Here is a 17,873-nt window from a genome sequence, read left to right as displayed (position 1 = left end):
TATCTCGATTTGTTGTGCAGCCTATTATGACTACTGATTTAAAATAATATAAAAATGCCGAATCTAGCACAATATGAAATCTGTTATGACTTTTCTGATCAAATATTTAACTATCTTTGTTTAGATATATCGCCAATGAGTGAAACTAATAAATATATTTATTAAACAAAGTACTTTAAATTTTTATATTTTTTTTATTAAATTATTTTTCATTTTTTTTTAACTTTTTCTTTTACAACTTAAACTAGTTAATAATATAATTTGCTTCTCTTTGTCATCGTTATCTTATAAGGATACTAAAAATTTATTAACATTTTTAGATACGCAATTTGATTTGCCTAGACAATTTGTTTTCTATACATAGTTATGGTTGAAGTAATTGAAATATATATATGTATAAGCAGTTCACGCATGGCCAACTGTCCAATTGTAGTAGATATTACATTGAATTTTAGAAAAAATTTTATTATCTGGTTTACAATTCTAAATTATTTTGTGTGTTTTTATTACAATTGCTAGTTGTTTACAATTGATTGATGAACGGCTGCGATGAAGAGACAATCTGTGCTGCTCGTCAGTTTTTGAATCACAGGTGATATATATTGATTTGTAATTGTTTATATTAGTTGCGCAAATGCCATTCAAAGTTTGTGGGGAAGGGATTGTAGGACGAGGGGTTATGTACCATTTAAACGTGACTAAAAATAATATAACATATTAACGACAACTCAATAGTTAAAGCATTTCAAGCAAATATGTGAAAGTGATCAAGAGTTTAAATGAATGAAGCACAAACGCTTTTAAGAAATAATTTAAGAAAAGCAATACATTGGTAAAATGTTTTCTTTTGTTGCGAGCTGTTTTTTGCATATGTTTATGTATTGTTTATGCTGTTTTTGGATTGGAGGCGCATTAGCTAATTTACTGTTTAATTCGTACTTTTTCACTATTCTCAAAGTTCTTATCATTATCGTCGGTGGGCTCCGAGTCTGGTGATTCTTCTGAGCCGCTACTCGCCACGGCATCAGCATCCGTGCTACGACTATAAATCGGTTTATCATTGCCTCGCACATAGTCTGCGGTAATGTGCACACTTGTAATGTCTGAGCCAGGCACAATAAACATGGGATCCAGTAGCAGTTGCTCCTATAAAATGATGAAATCTTTATAATTAAGAACTGTCAAATCGTGGTATTGTACGAATATTTTATACCATTATGGAGCGTAGACCGCGTGCACCCGTGTGTCTTTCCATGGCTAATGCGGCAATTGATTCAACCGCTTCCTCGGTGAATGACAGTTCCACTTCGTCGAGACCCAACAATGCCTTGTATTGCGGCACCAGAGCGTTGCGCGGCTCGGTGAGAATGCGCACCAACATGTTGACGTTTAAACTGTGGAAAGGCACAATGACCGGAAAGCGACCAACGAATTCCTGTTTTGGATATAAAGACAAAGATGGGTTTAAGCTATGTAGAAAAGGCTTAGCCAGGATTTACTTACGGGTATCATGCCAAACTCAACGAGATCACGCGCCTGCACCTTGGTCAGGCATTTGTCACGCTCCTCCTGATCATTGTCCATGGGGCTGGCTGTCGATTGGGCGGCTCGACGACCAGAGCCGCTGGTTGAGGGCATGCCAAAGCCCAAATACTGAAATGACATTTTCGAATTAGAGAATAAACCTTTAATCAGAGTGCTAGGTCTTACTTTCTCGTTGAGGCGGCGGCCAATGAGACGATCAAGACCCGTGTAAGCTCCCGATGCCACAAAAAGAATGTTGGTTGTGTCCACTTGCACTGTTTCGCCACGTAGCTTGCGGGGAGAGTTGCGCTCAGGGACATTGACAACGGTGCCCTCAAGCATCTTGAGCATGCCTTGTTGAACACCCTCGCCGCCCACATCGCGCAGCTGATGAATGCCAGGCACGGCGCCAATTTTATCCACCTCGTCCAGAAATACAATGCCAGTTTGCGCTCGTTCCACGCTAATTGAAAAAAATCATTGAATTAAATTAAAGGAATCTATCGTCATGCAATTTGGACATACTTGTAGTTGGCATCCTGGAGCAACTTGGAAATAACGCTCTCAATATCCTCACCCACGTAACCCGCTTGTGTGAGCGTTGTGCAATCGCAGATGGCAAAGGGTACATCCAAGCAACGGGCAATTGTCTGGGCAATGAGTGTTTTCCCCGAACCTGTTGGTCCGAGCATTATGATGTTGCTCTTCTCCAGCTTAACATCATTGTTCTGATTGTCCAGTATTTCAGAGCCGGGGCGTTGATCTCCGCGTGGCATGGAAGCACTGCTGCCGCTGCCATGGAGACCGAGCCCTGATCCAGTCAGTCCAGCACCACCTCCCAAGCCCATCTGTGCCGGCTTAGGCGGCAACTCACTGCCTGGTGTGCTACTCAGTGTATGACCAATGCCGGTGATGTGCAGCAGATCCGAGCGCGGTATACCATCCATTCCGCCAGAGCCGCTTGTGGAGCTCTGGTTTTGCTGCTGCAATTGAGGCAGATTGTGATGGATGCGCTTGTAGTGATTGTATACAGCTACAGCCAGCACTTTCTTGGCAAACTCCTGGCCAACCACATGCTTGTCCAGATATTCCATGATCTTCTGTGGCGGCGGCGGTGGCTTGCGCTGATTCTTCGGCTCCTCCTTGACACGATGCTTTGTCTCAACATCGGACAGCACCACGAAAAAATAATTGCACTTGGCGCACTTGACGAAACGTGTCGAGCTGACGAACGTCTCAACCTGGGTGCAGGCACTGCCGCACTTTGGACAAGACAGAAACTTATCATTTCCGCCGGTTGTGTTTGCGCCACCGCCCCCCGCTCCCTGGCCAGGTATCTTAGCGGGACCACTACCATGTGCACCGCTTGTGCTGCTGCTACTGCTACTCTCCCCATCTGACATCGTGGTTACCCCATTTGTTATGTCAATGTAGGCAGGTATCGTCATCAATGGCTGCACCATGACCCGTCCATTTGCGGAAAGGTGCCTTGTGGCCAGATGAAAGTGTCGAGTGCATCCTGTGCTTACTATGATGCATCTGGATGTGTGTTGTGTGTGACTCACGCTGGTTCCTGCAAGAAAGGGAGAGAGAGAGAGAGAGAGAGTGTGTGAGAATTTTGTTTATACTGGATGCTCTCCTTTGTTTGTCAACAGATTGATAATCACTCACCTATCAGTTTTACTATTTATCTATTATTTATCTAGGAGGAAAGTGTTGAAACCGAACTAAATTCAAGGCCAATTATCATCTTTATGCATTCAACAAATGACTCAATTCAATTAGAGCTGTTTTAGTTGCAAGTTACAGGCGGAAACTTAACGTGATATTGTAAATAATCGGTTAAGATACTTTTTAGATAACAATTCAAACAGAAGGTACTATTAAAACAATAATATGACTGCAATTATGCTTATATAATATGCCTTAATGTTAGTGTTTAAGACTATTTTAGACATTTCCAAAAACCTCTTCCTCCTCATAATCGTTACGTTACTCTTACTTTTGTCTCGTAAAAATGTTTATTACCAACTACTCATGCAATGACTGAAATTACACCTAAACAAAACATAAATATTACAAAAATAAAAAAAAAAACATATCAACCGGCTACTTGTTGCGTCAAAGCTGTAACCGCAATAATTAAACCTCGACCACATTTAAAAACAATTCAAGTTCAGCTCAAAAACGCGCTCGCTGGCTGTAAACGAATGATAGAGTTATAGTAATAACAACAAATCAACGCAATACGATACACGCTACGTTTTCTGATTGGAAACGTAATGTCTTGCCGACGACTAGGCCAAAGCAGCGTAACGCTGACCTTCGGGCATGGCCTGTTTGACATGAATTTAAATCAAAAAAAAAAAACTTTATTTGGATCCATGTTGAGAATTAGCTGCATTGAAATCGAATTACGACCTTCGTCAAAGCCAAAGCCAAAATGAGAGACAGAGAAAGAGAGAGAAACGCAGAAATCTTATGAAGAAACGTAAGAGCAGCTAGAAAATTCTGATAAGCGAGTTTTGCATTCTGTCTCAATTGGACAACAATTGTACATGCTGTGGTTGCTTTTAATTATTTCATTTTCTCACGGTTGATCTACTCTGATCGTAAATACATGCATGTATATATGTACATATGTCATTATGTGTGTGCTACGTGACGCCCGCTCTCCGCAAATGACGCAGTTACGTATGCGGTTTTGCACAACAAGCACAAATTATGTCTACGCGTATGTGTGTGTGAGTGAGTTGCAGTTAACAATTGTCCCCTTCTTAGCCTTACCCTTTGTCCAAATTTTGTATTTTGGAGCCAGTAATAGTATGCGCCGGACCATGCTCATTCTGGAGCTGTGTTGTTGCCCCTGCTATTACGGAAATCTCAGCTGGCGGGCCCGCACACACTCTTCTTCCTCCAGCTACTCGGTTGATGTTGTTGTTGCTTTTGTATTTGTATTTGCCAGCCTGTTCTCGACTATTTTGACAATCAAATAGTGCTGATCATTCGATTTGGTTTTGGTTTTGCACAACCCTCAATTAAATATTGTTTTTCACAAATTATAAATATTTAGCGACTACTTCAGGCTTGTTATACGACGCAATTGTTACTTTTTCACTGCTGCGCTGTTGTGCTGTAGGTTTTCTGTGTGGAAAATGTGAATAAAATAGATTGCGCTCGGCGCTTTGCTGTATCTCTGCACTTGTTTGGCCGTGTGTGCGTATTTGTGTATATGTATGCGTGAATGTGTTTCGTTTTTCTGATTTCTTTTTACACGCCGTTTCGTGCGCGATGGCTACAGCTGCTGCTTCTTCTCGCGTATGAACCATTCACTTACCAATGTGTTGTTTGAAAGCTTCAACTTCGTCAATCCATGGCATAAATTTAATAAAAGGAGTAAATTAATAATTGCTTAAACATTAACCAAATCTTTGATTTGTTGCCACTGCAGCTACAGTGTGACTGTTTTTGCGTGCTTGTGCAAACGAGCTGTGTTTAGTTCACAAAATACAACAATGCGATTGAGTCGCAGCTGCTGCTGGTAAATAACAGCTGTTGCGCGCGGCTCTTCTTCTTCCTTTGTTGCCAATGCTACGCACCGTGGTACAAACAATGACACTAAGCGACCAATGGGATAAACATCTGTTCCGAAATACACAAAAGAATTTGGACTAACTTTACGGCCGAAAAAGGTAAAATTTTAATAAATAATAATTTTAAAAGCACAGAATTTCGGTCTGTCAATTTTTATTTGAGTTGTTAAACTGCCTTAAATTGTCAACAGTTTTTAGAAGCCGGCTATAATTCTTCCCTTTTTGCTCGCCTTTTTCATTTTCTTGTTCTTCTTGTCCTTACTCCGCTTGTCCAAATTCTCCTGTCGCTTCTTCTGTCGCTTCGCAATATCGTGCTCTACCTTTTGCTTACGATCTGTCCACTTCTTCTTCGCGACACGTTTCTCTACCTTCCGCTTTTTGATTGCCTTCTGTAGGAGCTTTGTGTCATCCTTAACTTTCTTGCCCTCAATCTTATCGAACGCCTTCTTCCAGGCAATATCGTTTTGGATCTCTGCAGCTTTGTCGGTTTCGCCTTGCTCCTTCAATTCGTTGATGTGTTGACGAGTGTCTTTCAATTTTTTCAATATTTCTTTTGGATTTTGGTGTGACTTCTTGGCTTTTGAGCCTGGATTGGCAGCAAAATCGATTTTGGAGTAAACGATTTTAGCTTCTTCATTATACACGGGCTTTATTTTGACAGGCTGGATTAGCTCCTTGCTGTCCACCGCATCCGCATCTCCGTTGTGTTCCATTTTGACAACAGCGCCCTTCAATTTATGTTGCTTAATGTTTTCGTTCTTCAATGTTTTCGCAGTGGTTTGCAGTAACTTTTGAACTCCTTTGCTACGCTTAAGTTTCTTTGCCTCCCGCTTCTTCTGTTGCCTTTCTGTTGTTGGCCTCTTTTTCTGTCGCAGTTTGTTCTTTATAGAAGCAATGCGCTCGTCTACGTCCTCATCTCCCGATTCAGCTTTACTGTCCATCAGCTTCCTCTTTTTGCCTTTTGTTTTTTGTGCGCTTTCATCATCGGATAGTAAATAATCCTCGTAGGTATCTTCATCTACAAGAAAGTTTAACAATTTATAACGAAACCAAAAAGATAGTTACGGCTTTACCTTCTTTTTTGGAATAAGGCACTTTGAACATTTTCAACAGGTGGAGTACGTTCTGTTGAAAAGGCTCCACAATATGTGAAAACCCATCCTCATCCACGGCAGAATCTTGCTCCAGACCATGCTCACGATTGTAGTACTTTTCTAAACTCTGTTCAATTTCTTCCACACCCATTTTGCCTCCTTTTTTTTAATAAACAAAATATATTTGCGCCACACACGTGCATAAGTTTTTTTTAAAGACGTTGCCAGCTGTCTGAAAAAGAGTTGCCATTTATTTAAACAAAAATGGTACGACTTGCCAGATCGAAAATCTTTTCTGGGACCAACTTATTGTGCCAACTTTTTAAAGAAATAGATAGCTGTTTCTGGCTGGAAAAATCCGAAAAATAGCTGAATTCGCGATGCAAAATAGCTAAAATACTAGCCCACTTTCTTAAAATCAGCATCTCTGGAATTATTGTTAAAAAAAACTAAACAAAATTTAAACTGCGCGCGTTAAGTGAGGAGCAATATGCTAATGTGGAGTAATGTCGTTAAATATTATGCCTAAAATATACCAGACTGTTCTTGTTTCAGATGGTAAGTAAAAAATACTGAATCAGTATGTGACCACACTGAAAAATTTAAATGAAGGTAAATGTAAATTTTAATATGCAATAACCTTGAAATAAATTAATAATTTGATGAAAATTTAAAATTCTAAATTAGATTAAATTAAGGAAAACATTTTTATGAAGGTTTGAAGTTCGTCACCCACAGGGAAAAAAAGTTACAAAGTTAATTCTAAAAAAAATATGAAAAAATCGACAAAATTCTAACAAAAATCCTGAAAAAATTTAAAAAGTTGTATCTTCAATATAAGAAAAAAATTCCAAATTAGGTGAATTTTCTTGGGTTCAACCAAATTTTAGAACAAGTTGCCAGAATGAAAATTTTGTAGGGTGGCAGCTCTTGCACCTGGTGGCAGTCTTCCAAACTAGTGCTGGCAAGTTTATAGTGCGAACATATATATTTCTGTATAGAAACCATCTAAATTTGTGATTTTTGGCAGATTTGCACAGTTTTACCAAAAATGTTAATAGCAAAACTAAGCTGAATATATATTTAAAATAGCCAGATTTCCAGCTAATAGCCATTTTAAAAATATTTGTAGCGAACGAATTCTGAAAATATCCAGATCTAGCTATAAAATAGATAAGTTGGCAACAGTGGTTGTCATTTTTCATGAAAACGTTGTTGAAGAATGACTAATTTCGTCAGTGTTACAAGTGTATTTACTTATTAAGTAGTATTTACTTGATGCCGAGCTAATAACATAAAGAAAAACCACAACAAAGTGCATTTTTACGTAAATCGGCGGTCGGAATTGTGTGTAAAGCTGCAGCAAAATGAAGAAACAATTTGCGAAAATTAAAATTGCTGCAGAAAATTTATCTAGGTAAGTTCAAAGGCCAGGGCAGACAGCAGAAGAGCAGAGAAGACGCACGACGCTGGACAAGAGCGCGAGCGGCAATCAACGGGCAGGTGTTGCCTCATAACAACAACAACAACAATTATAACTATAGCAACAACAAGAAGAAATCAATGCCAAAATACAAATAAAGCGCTGCATTTACATTTTACGTTTCGTACGTTCGTCGCTGCAATCGACGACTCGTCAGCTGCGCCGCTGATGACCTAACGGCAGTTTGTAGCTCATATTTTGTGTAATGGCATTTCCACAAACACAAACATACACACACTCTCACACAATACATTCGTATACATAAATATATAAACCATACCACATCTTGTTTGTTTTTTTTTTTTTTTTAAAGATCAACGAAGACGGACTGCAAAGATTCAGAGCTTGAGATAATTGAAAAACAAGTGGACAGATATCGTGATACTATTGAGAAGATTGTGCGGAAGCTACCAGCTCTGAGCAGTGGCGGCAACAGCAGCAGTAGCAGCAGCAATGGCACAGTTACCAATGAGGAGCACGACAAGAGGATTAAGAAAAATAGTCACTATAAGATTGCACAAGCGCTGGACGAATCGGCCAAGGAGTTGCCCAAGGATATGCCCCTGCAGAAGGTCCTATCGAATTGCGGTGAGTTTCACATGTGCATGCACACATTTGAATGTGTATAAGTGTGCCTGTGTGATAAGGCAGTGATAAGACCGCCACATGCGGGCTGCGATTAAAGGAAAAATTTAAGAAAATTTGAATTCACATACAAAAAAAGAGCAAGGTGTGCACAATAATTTGTATATGTGTGTGCGTTTTTGTGTATGGAAATAAGCACATAAATACCTATGCATATGCTGCTGATGACTGTGTGTCACGGGCTTGCGTGCGCTTTACAGTCAGTGTATGTGTGTGTGTGTTGTGTGTGTGTCTGTCTGTTTGTGTTTGTGGCCTCGCCTTGTCTGCGCTTGGCCTTGTGGCATTTACATTTCTCAACTTCGACGTCGATTTTCATTGTTGTTGTTGTTGTTTGTTGCCGCTGCTGCTTAGCGCATTTTTTAATCATTATGTATAATATTTTTCATGATGTTTTTTTGTTCGTTGCTTTCTTTTCAACACCCGTTCGCTGTTGTCTTTTGTTGTGGTTTGCCGCTCTTATTTTATTTGCCTATCTATTTAGACAGTTTTTTTTATTTGTTTTCCTCGTCATTGTTTTTTTGTTGTGTTTATTTCTATTAATCCCCCCCTTCTCAGCAACTCCCGCTTGTATATGACCCGCTTTATTGCGGTTTTCTATAAACTATAAAAACTCATTGTGCATTTTATTAAAGAAGAAGAAAAAAACTACAGTAAAAGTGAACTGTAATAATAAGTAAGAGTTGCGCCAATAGTCATTGATAGATTTAAACTCCTTCATATGTACATATTTAACGCAACCCCCACACCTTTATTTTATTTCTGCGCTCTCTACTCTTCGTTGTATTACTCATTATTGGTTCCACTTACACTTTTCGCATACCACACACACACATATGTACATTTGCAAACGTAAGAAATGCGTGTGACAATTGCAATTCAGTCGCTCTGCCAGCGTTGACAGCAGCGGCGCGACGTCAGCGTAGCAGTTACAACTGTAACTTACCTTGGTTCAAGTGTATTTGATTAGCGTTGCATTTGCAACATTACGACAACTTGAAAAACTTAAGCCTTTGTTCGCAAAAATAAAAAAACAGACTAGAAATACATGTGCACAGTTATCCCAATTACAGCTCAGTACGTGAATTGTATGTGTTTTGACCTATCGACAGTAATCGTATTTATACAAAGTTCACGTTCCCAAATGCACAATTCAGTGAATAAATATAATGATTTCGGTGGTTGCTCTATTAAATTATTTTACTGTTCAGTTTTGAAAAAATCTATTATTATTATTAAGAATTTAGAAGAGTTTACATAACTTGTACTAACTTATGAATAAATGTATATTAAATGTAAGTCCTTAAAATTCGGAATGCTTTATTATAACAATTAAACCTCATTTTCAACTGGATTGGCTCCACTGTGGCAAGTGCGCCCTTTGCAACTTTATTTCGTAGCCACGACGCGCTTCAATTTAAGTTTTTTTTCCCCTTATCTATCGTCTCACTGCCACAGAGAAGGAAAAAACCATGCATATCTTAAATGTAATACTCCAGTGGCATTGTCGCCCGGTCTGCCTATTCCTCGTACTTCTCGTGTGTCTCCTTCATTGTATTATTCGCTCAGTGGCTGCAGCGACGCGGCGTCTGTGTTGCACTCAACACAATTATCACAATTTTGCTTACTCAGCTTCGTCAGGCTCGTTACGCCCCCACTGCCACTGCCACAGCCGTTGTCACAGTGTGCGGCCCACAACTCTGAACCGGCACAACAACACGCCAACAATAATGTTGCTACCGTCCTCGCCTGCGATAAGGTCTTAAATAAGCATTGACTTCCTCACTTAGACACTCCAATACACACACACACACACACACATACATACATACATATAAGTGCAGACACTTTACATCATCTTGTGGCTGTAAAAAGCAAGTATAGTTTTATATTTATTTTAAATCTTTCGCAATTTACAGGCGAACTGGAGAAGACAATTGCCGAGTGCAGCATCGAGAGCGAACTGGAAACGGAGACCAAAGTTGTGCGGCGTTTGAAAAACATCTTAGATAAAGAAATACAAGAGATCTCAACATTAAAGCGTAATGTGTCCCGCACTCTGCAGGAATACACCTCATTGAAGCGCAGTCATGAGGTAAGTTTAAGCCCCAAGCAAGCAAAGCCTACCTCATAAATCTTCGCTTCTACTTCTTCTTCATTGTGAACATATCCGTAGCAAACGGAAAATCTCTTATGATATTTAGTTAATTGGGAAATTTAAGCAGTAGCAACAGCTGGTCCAGTTCTTTATGATAACAGCACTAGCACTTATCCAAATTGAGGAATTCGCTCTGATTGTGATGAAAGCGAACAATGGCAGAAAAGCGGCAAACTGCGACAATAACAAATACAAGTACAACTACAACAACAATAACCATAACAATGGCAGTGGCAATAATATTTATACAACTTCTCGATTGTTGCCGTGCGTGTGTGTGTCTTTTAATAGAGGGCTAGTGACTTGTACAGTGGTATAATGCATAATCTTTGTTTAAAATGCATCGGAAGTTCTTTTAAATATATATAGAATATTGTCTAGCGATAATTAGATATAATTCTTAAAAATAGAGCGGAAATGAGTTAATTTTACCTTCTGGCTACTCGATCAGCTTTCATTCAAGTACAGTTTTATATTACTTAATGAAACATATATATATTATTAACTTCACGACAACTACTTACAATTTTATAGTAATCAGAACCGTCTCTTTTTTTTCCTTACTATTCAAATGAACTATGAAGCACTGTGCGTCAACGAGCGGATGACAAGCGCCGGCAAGAAAGCAATCAATTTTTTTAATTTCAGTTTATTTCTTTTTTATCTATAAAACTCGCACAATTGATTTGTTGCTGTTGTTGTTGTTGTTGATTGTTGTTGCTGTTTGCCAAGCTATTCGTTTTACTCTGGCGTCAAGTTTCTTTATGATATGCCAGAGGATTAGGTGACTCCTATTGAGTCTCGGCTCCAGGTTGCCAGCTCTTATGTTCTGTTCCAATTTCTCTAAATAGATTTTAAGAGTTTTGTACTTTTAGGTCTTTTCCGTTAAAGTTCTGTCAACTGTTACGATTACTTGACAAATTTTTGAACAACGTTTTTTGTTTCTGGTGCATTTTTTTTATATTTATTGTTATTGTTTTTGGCATTGCTTTCCGTTTTACACAAGTCAAGACAACTCGACGACACGCTTTATGCCATATATGTATGTACGTATTTATGTATGTCGTCGAGTCACCCAGTCGAGTACAACTGGTCATTGTTGTTGTCTAGACTCTAGAGTTGTTGCTGCTGTTTAAGGTGTCGGAAGACGTTCATTGACTTGGTTTGCACAGTGACATCATAATTGAAAATTGAGTGAGTGAATGGAGTCGAGTCGAGTTGAGTTTCTCGTTGAATAAGTAGCATTAACTTGTATATCAATTGTCCACTCAAATGTCATATACAATTTGATAGAACTTCAACTTATGCTCGTTTGCAAATATTGGTCAACAGCTATTTACAGTCAACCATAATCTTATCATCCGTTGCAAAGTGCCTTCATAAAAGTGATGCGGGCGCTTGCTAATCAACGTCTAGCCTTCTAATGGGAGCGTTCTAATTGAGCTATGTACATTGTACATACTTATGAGCATATGACACACTTACATGTACTGTATATTTGGTATGTACCTTGCAAGTGCTAAGTTTGGTCTGGGCTCTGGAATGCCTGTAATGATATGCCAACCCAACGATTCTCATGTAGGTCATTAGAGGTTACCCACATGGAAATTATGTGATGTGATGTGTTGTGAAGTGAAGTGAGTCACACGGTGAATGCCATTGAAGATGGTACTGCGACTTATAATTAGATGGTTTCCATCGTTCCACTCACTCTGAGCTGCAGATTGATTGGCAGTCGAAGTCGAAGGGGGGCTTAGATTTCAATTTGTCACGATTTGTTTATTTTTAGCAAACTTACGTTGCGCCAATGAAAGATCCGCATGAAGTAAAATGTTGAGCGAGTTAAGTGATTATCTCATTGGGAAGTACTATATGTATATAGTAATAAATAAAATTTTTAAGTGTGTTATCAAACTCCAACTGTATTTGATGGTAGCATCTTAAATATGGAAGCATCTAAAATTATTATCTTTAAGTTTAGTACGAAATCAATATTTTCATTCATTAAGTCGATTAAAAGTAATTTAACCAAAGAATTATCAAACAGTTTTGTGGTTTTGTATTTTTTTTTTATTTTGCTCAGAGTTCTTCTACGTATATTTTCTTATCATTATGCCATAAATTTGAGAACATATTTTTTGCGCAAGTGAGTCAATAGGGGCACGAATTGAAATCGGGTATCGACTTGGCGATATCAGTCAGCCGCCAATATATATTTCGAGACATTTGAACCACGTATGTTTTAGGGTTAAAGGAAACAAAGAAATTGATTGGAACAGCTGGTCAAAGGGTCTATTTATAGATGTGTTTTAGTAAAACAATCACATTCACTTGTAATGCTTCAAGATCGTACAACACATTTAGAGAGATAAGATAGATAAATGCGAGAGAAGTAAGTGAGTGAAGAAGAGGCAACTATATCGTCACCCTTAAGCCCGAAGCGTGTGAAAATGACACCGGCAATATATGTAAACAAAAGAAAGAAAACCAAACCGAAGTGAAGTGAAGTGAAGTGAGAGAATGTTGAGCTTATCTTAAATGTTTGACTAACTGAACAACGTTTTTCGTATAATTTTTAGGCCGCCATACGGCTGGATGAGCCCGCCGCCAAGGTGAACCACATAAAGAGTCAGCAGGAGGAGTGCGAACTGAAGCTGGAGAAGGAGCGCGATGCGTGGGCGGCACAAATGCTGGAGCTGATTGCCAAAGAGGATGAGATTGTCAACTGCATACGCGAATATGTGCTCAACCAAAGAAACTATCATGAACGGGCATTGCAGCACGTCAATGCATCCCTGGCACGCATCCAGGACACTATACAGGGCACAGAGAAGTCGCGCTTTGGAACCTCGCTCAAGGAGCATTTGACATCGACGAACCGTGAGATTTCCTACATTGTGGAGCTTTGTTGCTGCTGTCTGCTGGAGCATGGTCTGGAGGAGGAGGGTCTGCTACGTGTGGGATGTGCCAGCACCAAGCTGCGGCGCATGAAGCATGCGCTGGAGGCACAGCATGTTAAGACGCCCCTGCCGTTGGAGTATCAGGATCCCCATGTCATTGGCTCCATATTGAAGCTATATCTGCGTGAACTGCCCGAGCCGCTGCTGACGTATGCGTTGTACAAGGACTTTATACGGATTGCGGAGCGTCACAGCGAGGCGGAGCGAAAGACAGAGATTAAAGCAATACTGGGAAAATTGCCCAAGGAAAACTATGCCAATCTGCGCTACCTTACACGCTTCCTGGCGCTCCTGCAACAGCGCGCCGTGCACAATAAGATGAATTCCCAGAATCTGGCCATTGTCATGTCCCCCAACATGCTCTGGCCACGGGTTGACAAGAGCAGTAATGCACCCGCTGACTACATTGGCCAGGTAAACAGCTCCTCGGCCGCCAATATCATCGTTGAGCTATTAATAAGTCAATGGGATTACTTCTTTGATGGGGATGTTGAATTTTATTTGACTCTGCAGCGTCAGAAACTTTTTGTCGAAGGCAAAAGCAAATCGAATTCCTCGAATGAGCATTTGGACAGGCATGACAGTGGTGAGTAATTCTTCGAGATAGCCTCAGAGTCTTTGATTAAATCTGTATTTGTTAACAGAAATCATGGAGAGTCCACGCTATGGCACATTGCGACGTCAGAAGCCCAATGCACCTTCACCGCCTACCAAAATCGAAGCCACAACCAATGGAGGCGGTCCGACCAATCATTCGCATTCGACGCGCCCGCATGCCAAGGAGTTGTTTCCGCAGCAGGATGACAAGCATGACAAGCCGGAAAAACAGGAGAAGCCCGTCAAGCCACCGCTGCCTAATTTGGCACAGCTTCAGCAGCCTGCAACACAGTCTGCCACGCAGTCTGCCGTTAGTCAACCTACGTACACGCAGTTAGAACCGATGCCACCTCCGCCAGTGACGCCGGCTAAGCCTGTACCGATGACGCGCACACAGTTCTTCGGTTTAGACAATCTGCCGTCGCCCACAGCTGATCGCAGAAGCGTAGACAGCATTGGTAGCTTCAGATTGAAGCCAGATTTACCACAGAAGCCACAACTGCCTAAGCGTCCGGTTGTGCTGGCTGTGGGCTGCGGGAATGGGATTGGCCCTAAAGGCGACAGCAAGAGCGATGATGAGGTCATCACGCCCACACAGGCCAAAATCGACAATGGCAATGGCACCGTGCGTTATACAACCGAGAAGTTTATCGATAAGCTGCGGCAGGAAAATTGTGATACAAACGGAACGCGGGAGGAGGCGACTACAAATGCAATACCAACATCAGCAACGACAACCAGCACAACAACTGCAACAGTAGCAGCAGCTCCAACAGCGGACAGGGAGCAGAATCATAACCATGATAACCAGCATTTGGCACCAGAATCGGCAAATAATATACAGAAAGAACAGCAAACGCCTACCACGCCCATATCGCCAAACTCATTTCAAACGCCCAAAAGGCCAACGGTGCCAGCGCCGCCTCCGCCGACGTCAATACGCAAACAGGCAGATTAGATTAGGGGTTAAGAGAGAAAGAGAGAGATAGAGAGAGTCCTTATGGGTCGCTACAGTGGCGCTTTCTTAGTTAATCGTAAGACTTGAACGCACAGTAATTTAGTTAAACGAAGCTTCTTAATAAGTTGCTGACGGCATCACGATATATATATCAATATATAGCAACAATATGCAATTTGGAGAGAAAGCAACTTAATTCTGTATTCTGCATTTGTATTCTTTGCATTGTGAATTAGCAATTTGAAATGTATGTGTTTTAAGCCATATGTCAAAACGATATCCATAAACGATATACATTTATCTATAAACTTAATATATACATTATATATATATATATATATAGTCTATAGTAGGCATCCATTAATTAACTTAATTATCTAAATTTCAAGCGAAATAAGCCCAAGCGAAGGTTTTTTTTAAATTAATTAATATGTTAATATCCTTATTTGAAGGTTGTGATAGACATGAAGAGAAGGGTTTGTGTTTCCTTAATTTTGTGTTGCTCTGTTGCGCCCCCATTTTTTTGAAAGACAATTTCTAGTGTGATTCTTTAATTTAATTAATTAAATTTGAAATTTTAATGAAATTTAAATCCGTTGCGCTTTGTACTTTGTTTATTTTGGGCTATACTATATCGAAGAATTATAACCAATGTGTATTCCTTTAATCGTATTTTATTTTTATTTGTATGCAAGGGCGACAATATTCGACGCTTAAACGTTTATTATTATGTACATATTTTTTGAATTGAAGTCTTATCAATTTTATTTGATGTATTCTGTATTTTTTGCTTTATTAATTTTTAATGCAACTACTTTTATTATTATAATTTTTTTCTATAATGAAAGAATGTATGAAGATTTGTTGTGTATATAAAATATACATTAAAAGTGATTATGATTTTCTAAACAAATATTTAGTAGTCATTTGAATATTATTTTTATTTGAAATGGAATTATTTGAAACAAAATCTAAATAAGATTGCAACTATAGATGATATTATATTGGAAAATCTGAAAAATTAATTTGTAAGTAACAACACTAATCAAAATAATACTTGATGTGGCTCTATTATTCAAAATAGGAACTTATCTTATCTGGACAATATTCTTATTCTTCAATTATTTTATCCTATTCCCAATTAATGCTGAACTAGTTAAAAATAACGCACATAAATATTTTTTATTCTATTCTATAAAATTTTAATCTATAAACCTTTTTCATTCTCAAAAACTTTTCAAATTTCACAATTACCTTTTATAATTATGGATAAATTTTAAGATTTGTGCCATAATTGAATTGAATACCTGAGCGAAACATTTCCAAGTAATGCCTAAAATTATAACTCTCTTTCTATAATATCCCAAAACTTTGGATAAACCCAAGCAATATCTATGAAATTTGTTAGTAAAAGTGCAATTTTTCTAGCTTGTATTGAAACAGACCAAACTCTTATACAAAAGTTAATGGAAATCGTACACATTTATAGTATTTATAGTAAAACTGAAGAAAGCAGCAACCCGAAATGCTTATAAGTCGGGTTAAAGTAATGTTGAAAAATTGAAATATATATTCTGCTACAATTTAAATAAAAGCGCCTTGACATTTGGAGCACATATTATGAATGTATTTTATGAAACTTATATAAACTAATAATAGTTATATTAGGTATAATAATTAAATATTGTTGTGATCTAGCTTATAGAACTGTCTGCAGAGGTTCGCTGAGCTCCACAAATATCAAGTGTAGGGTATGCGCCTGTGATTTGCATGAATCTCAGCATGATGTGGGAAATGCCTAGTTGCGGCTCTAAAATGTCATTCAATCCATTGTCGACTGACTGCTTCTCCGCCTGATGCTCTGAATCCAAGTCACGCACATATTCCATAAAATTATCCACATTAAGAGGAGTCTCTTCCGTTGGCTTCGAGTCGCTTGCAGTTTTGATTTTGCGTTGAAACTCGCTGCGATAATAATCATTGATCATAGACATCATGCTCTTGGAATACCTGTGAAGAGTTGAGCTATATGGTAATCATTATTGAAAATAAAAGATAAGAGGTTATACCAATAGATGATGCCTATAAGTAATATGCCCTGCATAAATGGGCCCACCATGATTTAAACTTGATGAATAATATTATTCTATTGCTGCTGGTGCTCGCGAAAACTTTCCCACCATTGATTAAGCATAAAGAACTGTTCCTTAATATGGGGCCAGGCCATGGTACCAATCAACATAATAGTATTGGCAAAAACAAACAGTTTCATCATCTCAAATGCTGTAATGAGAGAAAATTGATAATAATAATAACTCAAGCTAATTTGTGTATAAAATTTCACATTTCATTAAGTATTTACAGACCCTCCGGCGTGCGTAGGTAATCACCGAAGCCGGAGTTTAAGTCTTTCTCCTGCTCCTCCTTGTGCTCATGCAACGGTTGTTCTTTGCCTTCCTTTCCTTTGGTCTTGCCGCTATCCGACTTTTCCTTATTGCCGGCGTGACCTTTGCCGTGTCCGCTGTGCTTGTGCCTGCCGTAGCCTGTCGATGTGTTGGCAAAGGCAGACTTCTTGGATTTCATCTCATCCAGATAGCTACTGCCCTCAACGTCCTATCGACACCAGCGTTGCTCCAACAATGACGGGCTCCAAAACATTTTACGGCTCAGCGCTGCGACGTCTCGCAATTTTATGGTTTCATTTTTATCGATTTTCAATTCCACGTAGAGCAGGTGAAATTACGGGTACACCTAAACAGTCAGTAGAGCAATGCGCTTAACATATCTATGTATCTATACCAATTATATTTTTGTGTCACACTCTCATAGAGAGGCGGGCGGAGGGCGGAATTTATTCTGTACTA

General features: G+C 39.2%; 5 protein-coding genes across 6 annotated transcripts; 1 reads left to right on the top strand and 4 right to left on the bottom strand.

Annotated features, from left to right (window-relative positions):
* Positions 1–444: 444 nt before the first annotated feature.
* On the bottom strand, positions 445–5,180 carry LOC117792450 (ATP-dependent Clp protease ATP-binding subunit clpX-like, mitochondrial). Its single transcript, XM_034632605.1, has 8 exons — positions 4,862–5,180; positions 4,312–4,668; positions 2,050–3,097; positions 1,711–1,987; positions 1,504–1,653; positions 1,214–1,435; positions 940–1,146; positions 445–698 (listed from the first exon to the last, which is right to left on the bottom strand). The coding sequence occupies exons 2-8, from the start codon at positions 4,367–4,369 to the stop codon at positions 678–680; spliced, it is 1,983 nt and encodes a 660-aa protein (XP_034488496.1). The 5' UTR covers positions 4,370–4,668; positions 4,862–5,180; the 3' UTR covers positions 445–677.
* Positions 5,181–5,258: 78 nt separating this feature from the next.
* LOC117792451 (surfeit locus protein 6 homolog) lies at positions 5,259–6,405 on the bottom strand. The gene is made up of 2 exons (XM_034632606.1): positions 6,191–6,405; positions 5,259–6,135 (listed from the first exon to the last, which is right to left on the bottom strand). Exons 1-2 carry the CDS (start codon positions 6,360–6,362, stop codon positions 5,312–5,314), a joined length of 996 nt encoding a protein of 331 aa, XP_034488497.1. The 5' UTR covers positions 6,363–6,405; the 3' UTR covers positions 5,259–5,311.
* Positions 6,406–7,407: 1,002 nt separating this feature from the next.
* On the top strand, positions 7,408–15,681 carry LOC117790474 (rho GTPase-activating protein 92B). Its single transcript, XM_034629930.1, has 5 exons — positions 7,408–7,628; positions 8,008–8,282; positions 10,256–10,431; positions 13,074–14,040; positions 14,099–15,681. Exons 1-5 carry the CDS (start codon positions 7,579–7,581, stop codon positions 15,007–15,009), a joined length of 2,379 nt encoding a protein of 792 aa, XP_034485821.1. The 5' UTR covers positions 7,408–7,578; the 3' UTR covers positions 15,010–15,681.
* A 933-nt stretch (positions 15,682–16,614) lies between these two features.
* On the bottom strand, positions 16,615–17,169 carry LOC117790342. Its single transcript, XM_034629761.1, has 2 exons — positions 17,079–17,169; positions 16,615–17,019 (listed from the first exon to the last, which is right to left on the bottom strand). The coding sequence occupies exons 1-2, from the start codon at positions 17,126–17,128 to the stop codon at positions 16,704–16,706; spliced, it is 366 nt and encodes a 121-aa protein (XP_034485652.1). The 5' UTR covers positions 17,129–17,169; the 3' UTR covers positions 16,615–16,703.
* LOC117790343 lies at positions 17,149–17,653 on the bottom strand. Of its 2 annotated transcripts, none has more exons than XM_034629762.1 (2): positions 17,376–17,653; positions 17,149–17,292 (listed from the first exon to the last, which is right to left on the bottom strand). In XM_034629762.1, exons 1-2 carry the CDS (start codon positions 17,590–17,592, stop codon positions 17,156–17,158), a joined length of 354 nt encoding a protein of 117 aa, XP_034485653.1. In that variant the 5' UTR covers positions 17,593–17,653; the 3' UTR covers positions 17,149–17,155. The 2 variants fall into 2 exon arrangements, with proteins under 2 accessions (XP_034485653.1, XP_034485654.1); XM_034629763.1 differs by having other exon boundaries at positions 17,271–17,292; positions 17,372–17,651.
* Between the last annotated feature and the right edge of the window lie 220 nt (positions 17,654–17,873).

Source organism: Drosophila innubila (assembly GCF_004354385.1).
Source record: "Drosophila innubila isolate TH190305 chromosome 3R unlocalized genomic scaffold, UK_Dinn_1.0 2_E_3R, whole genome shotgun sequence".
Classification (NCBI taxonomy): domain Eukaryota; kingdom Metazoa; phylum Arthropoda; class Insecta; order Diptera; family Drosophilidae; genus Drosophila; species Drosophila innubila.
Note: the sequence above shows the minus strand (reverse complement) of the source record. Positions and strands in the feature narration are given on the sequence as shown.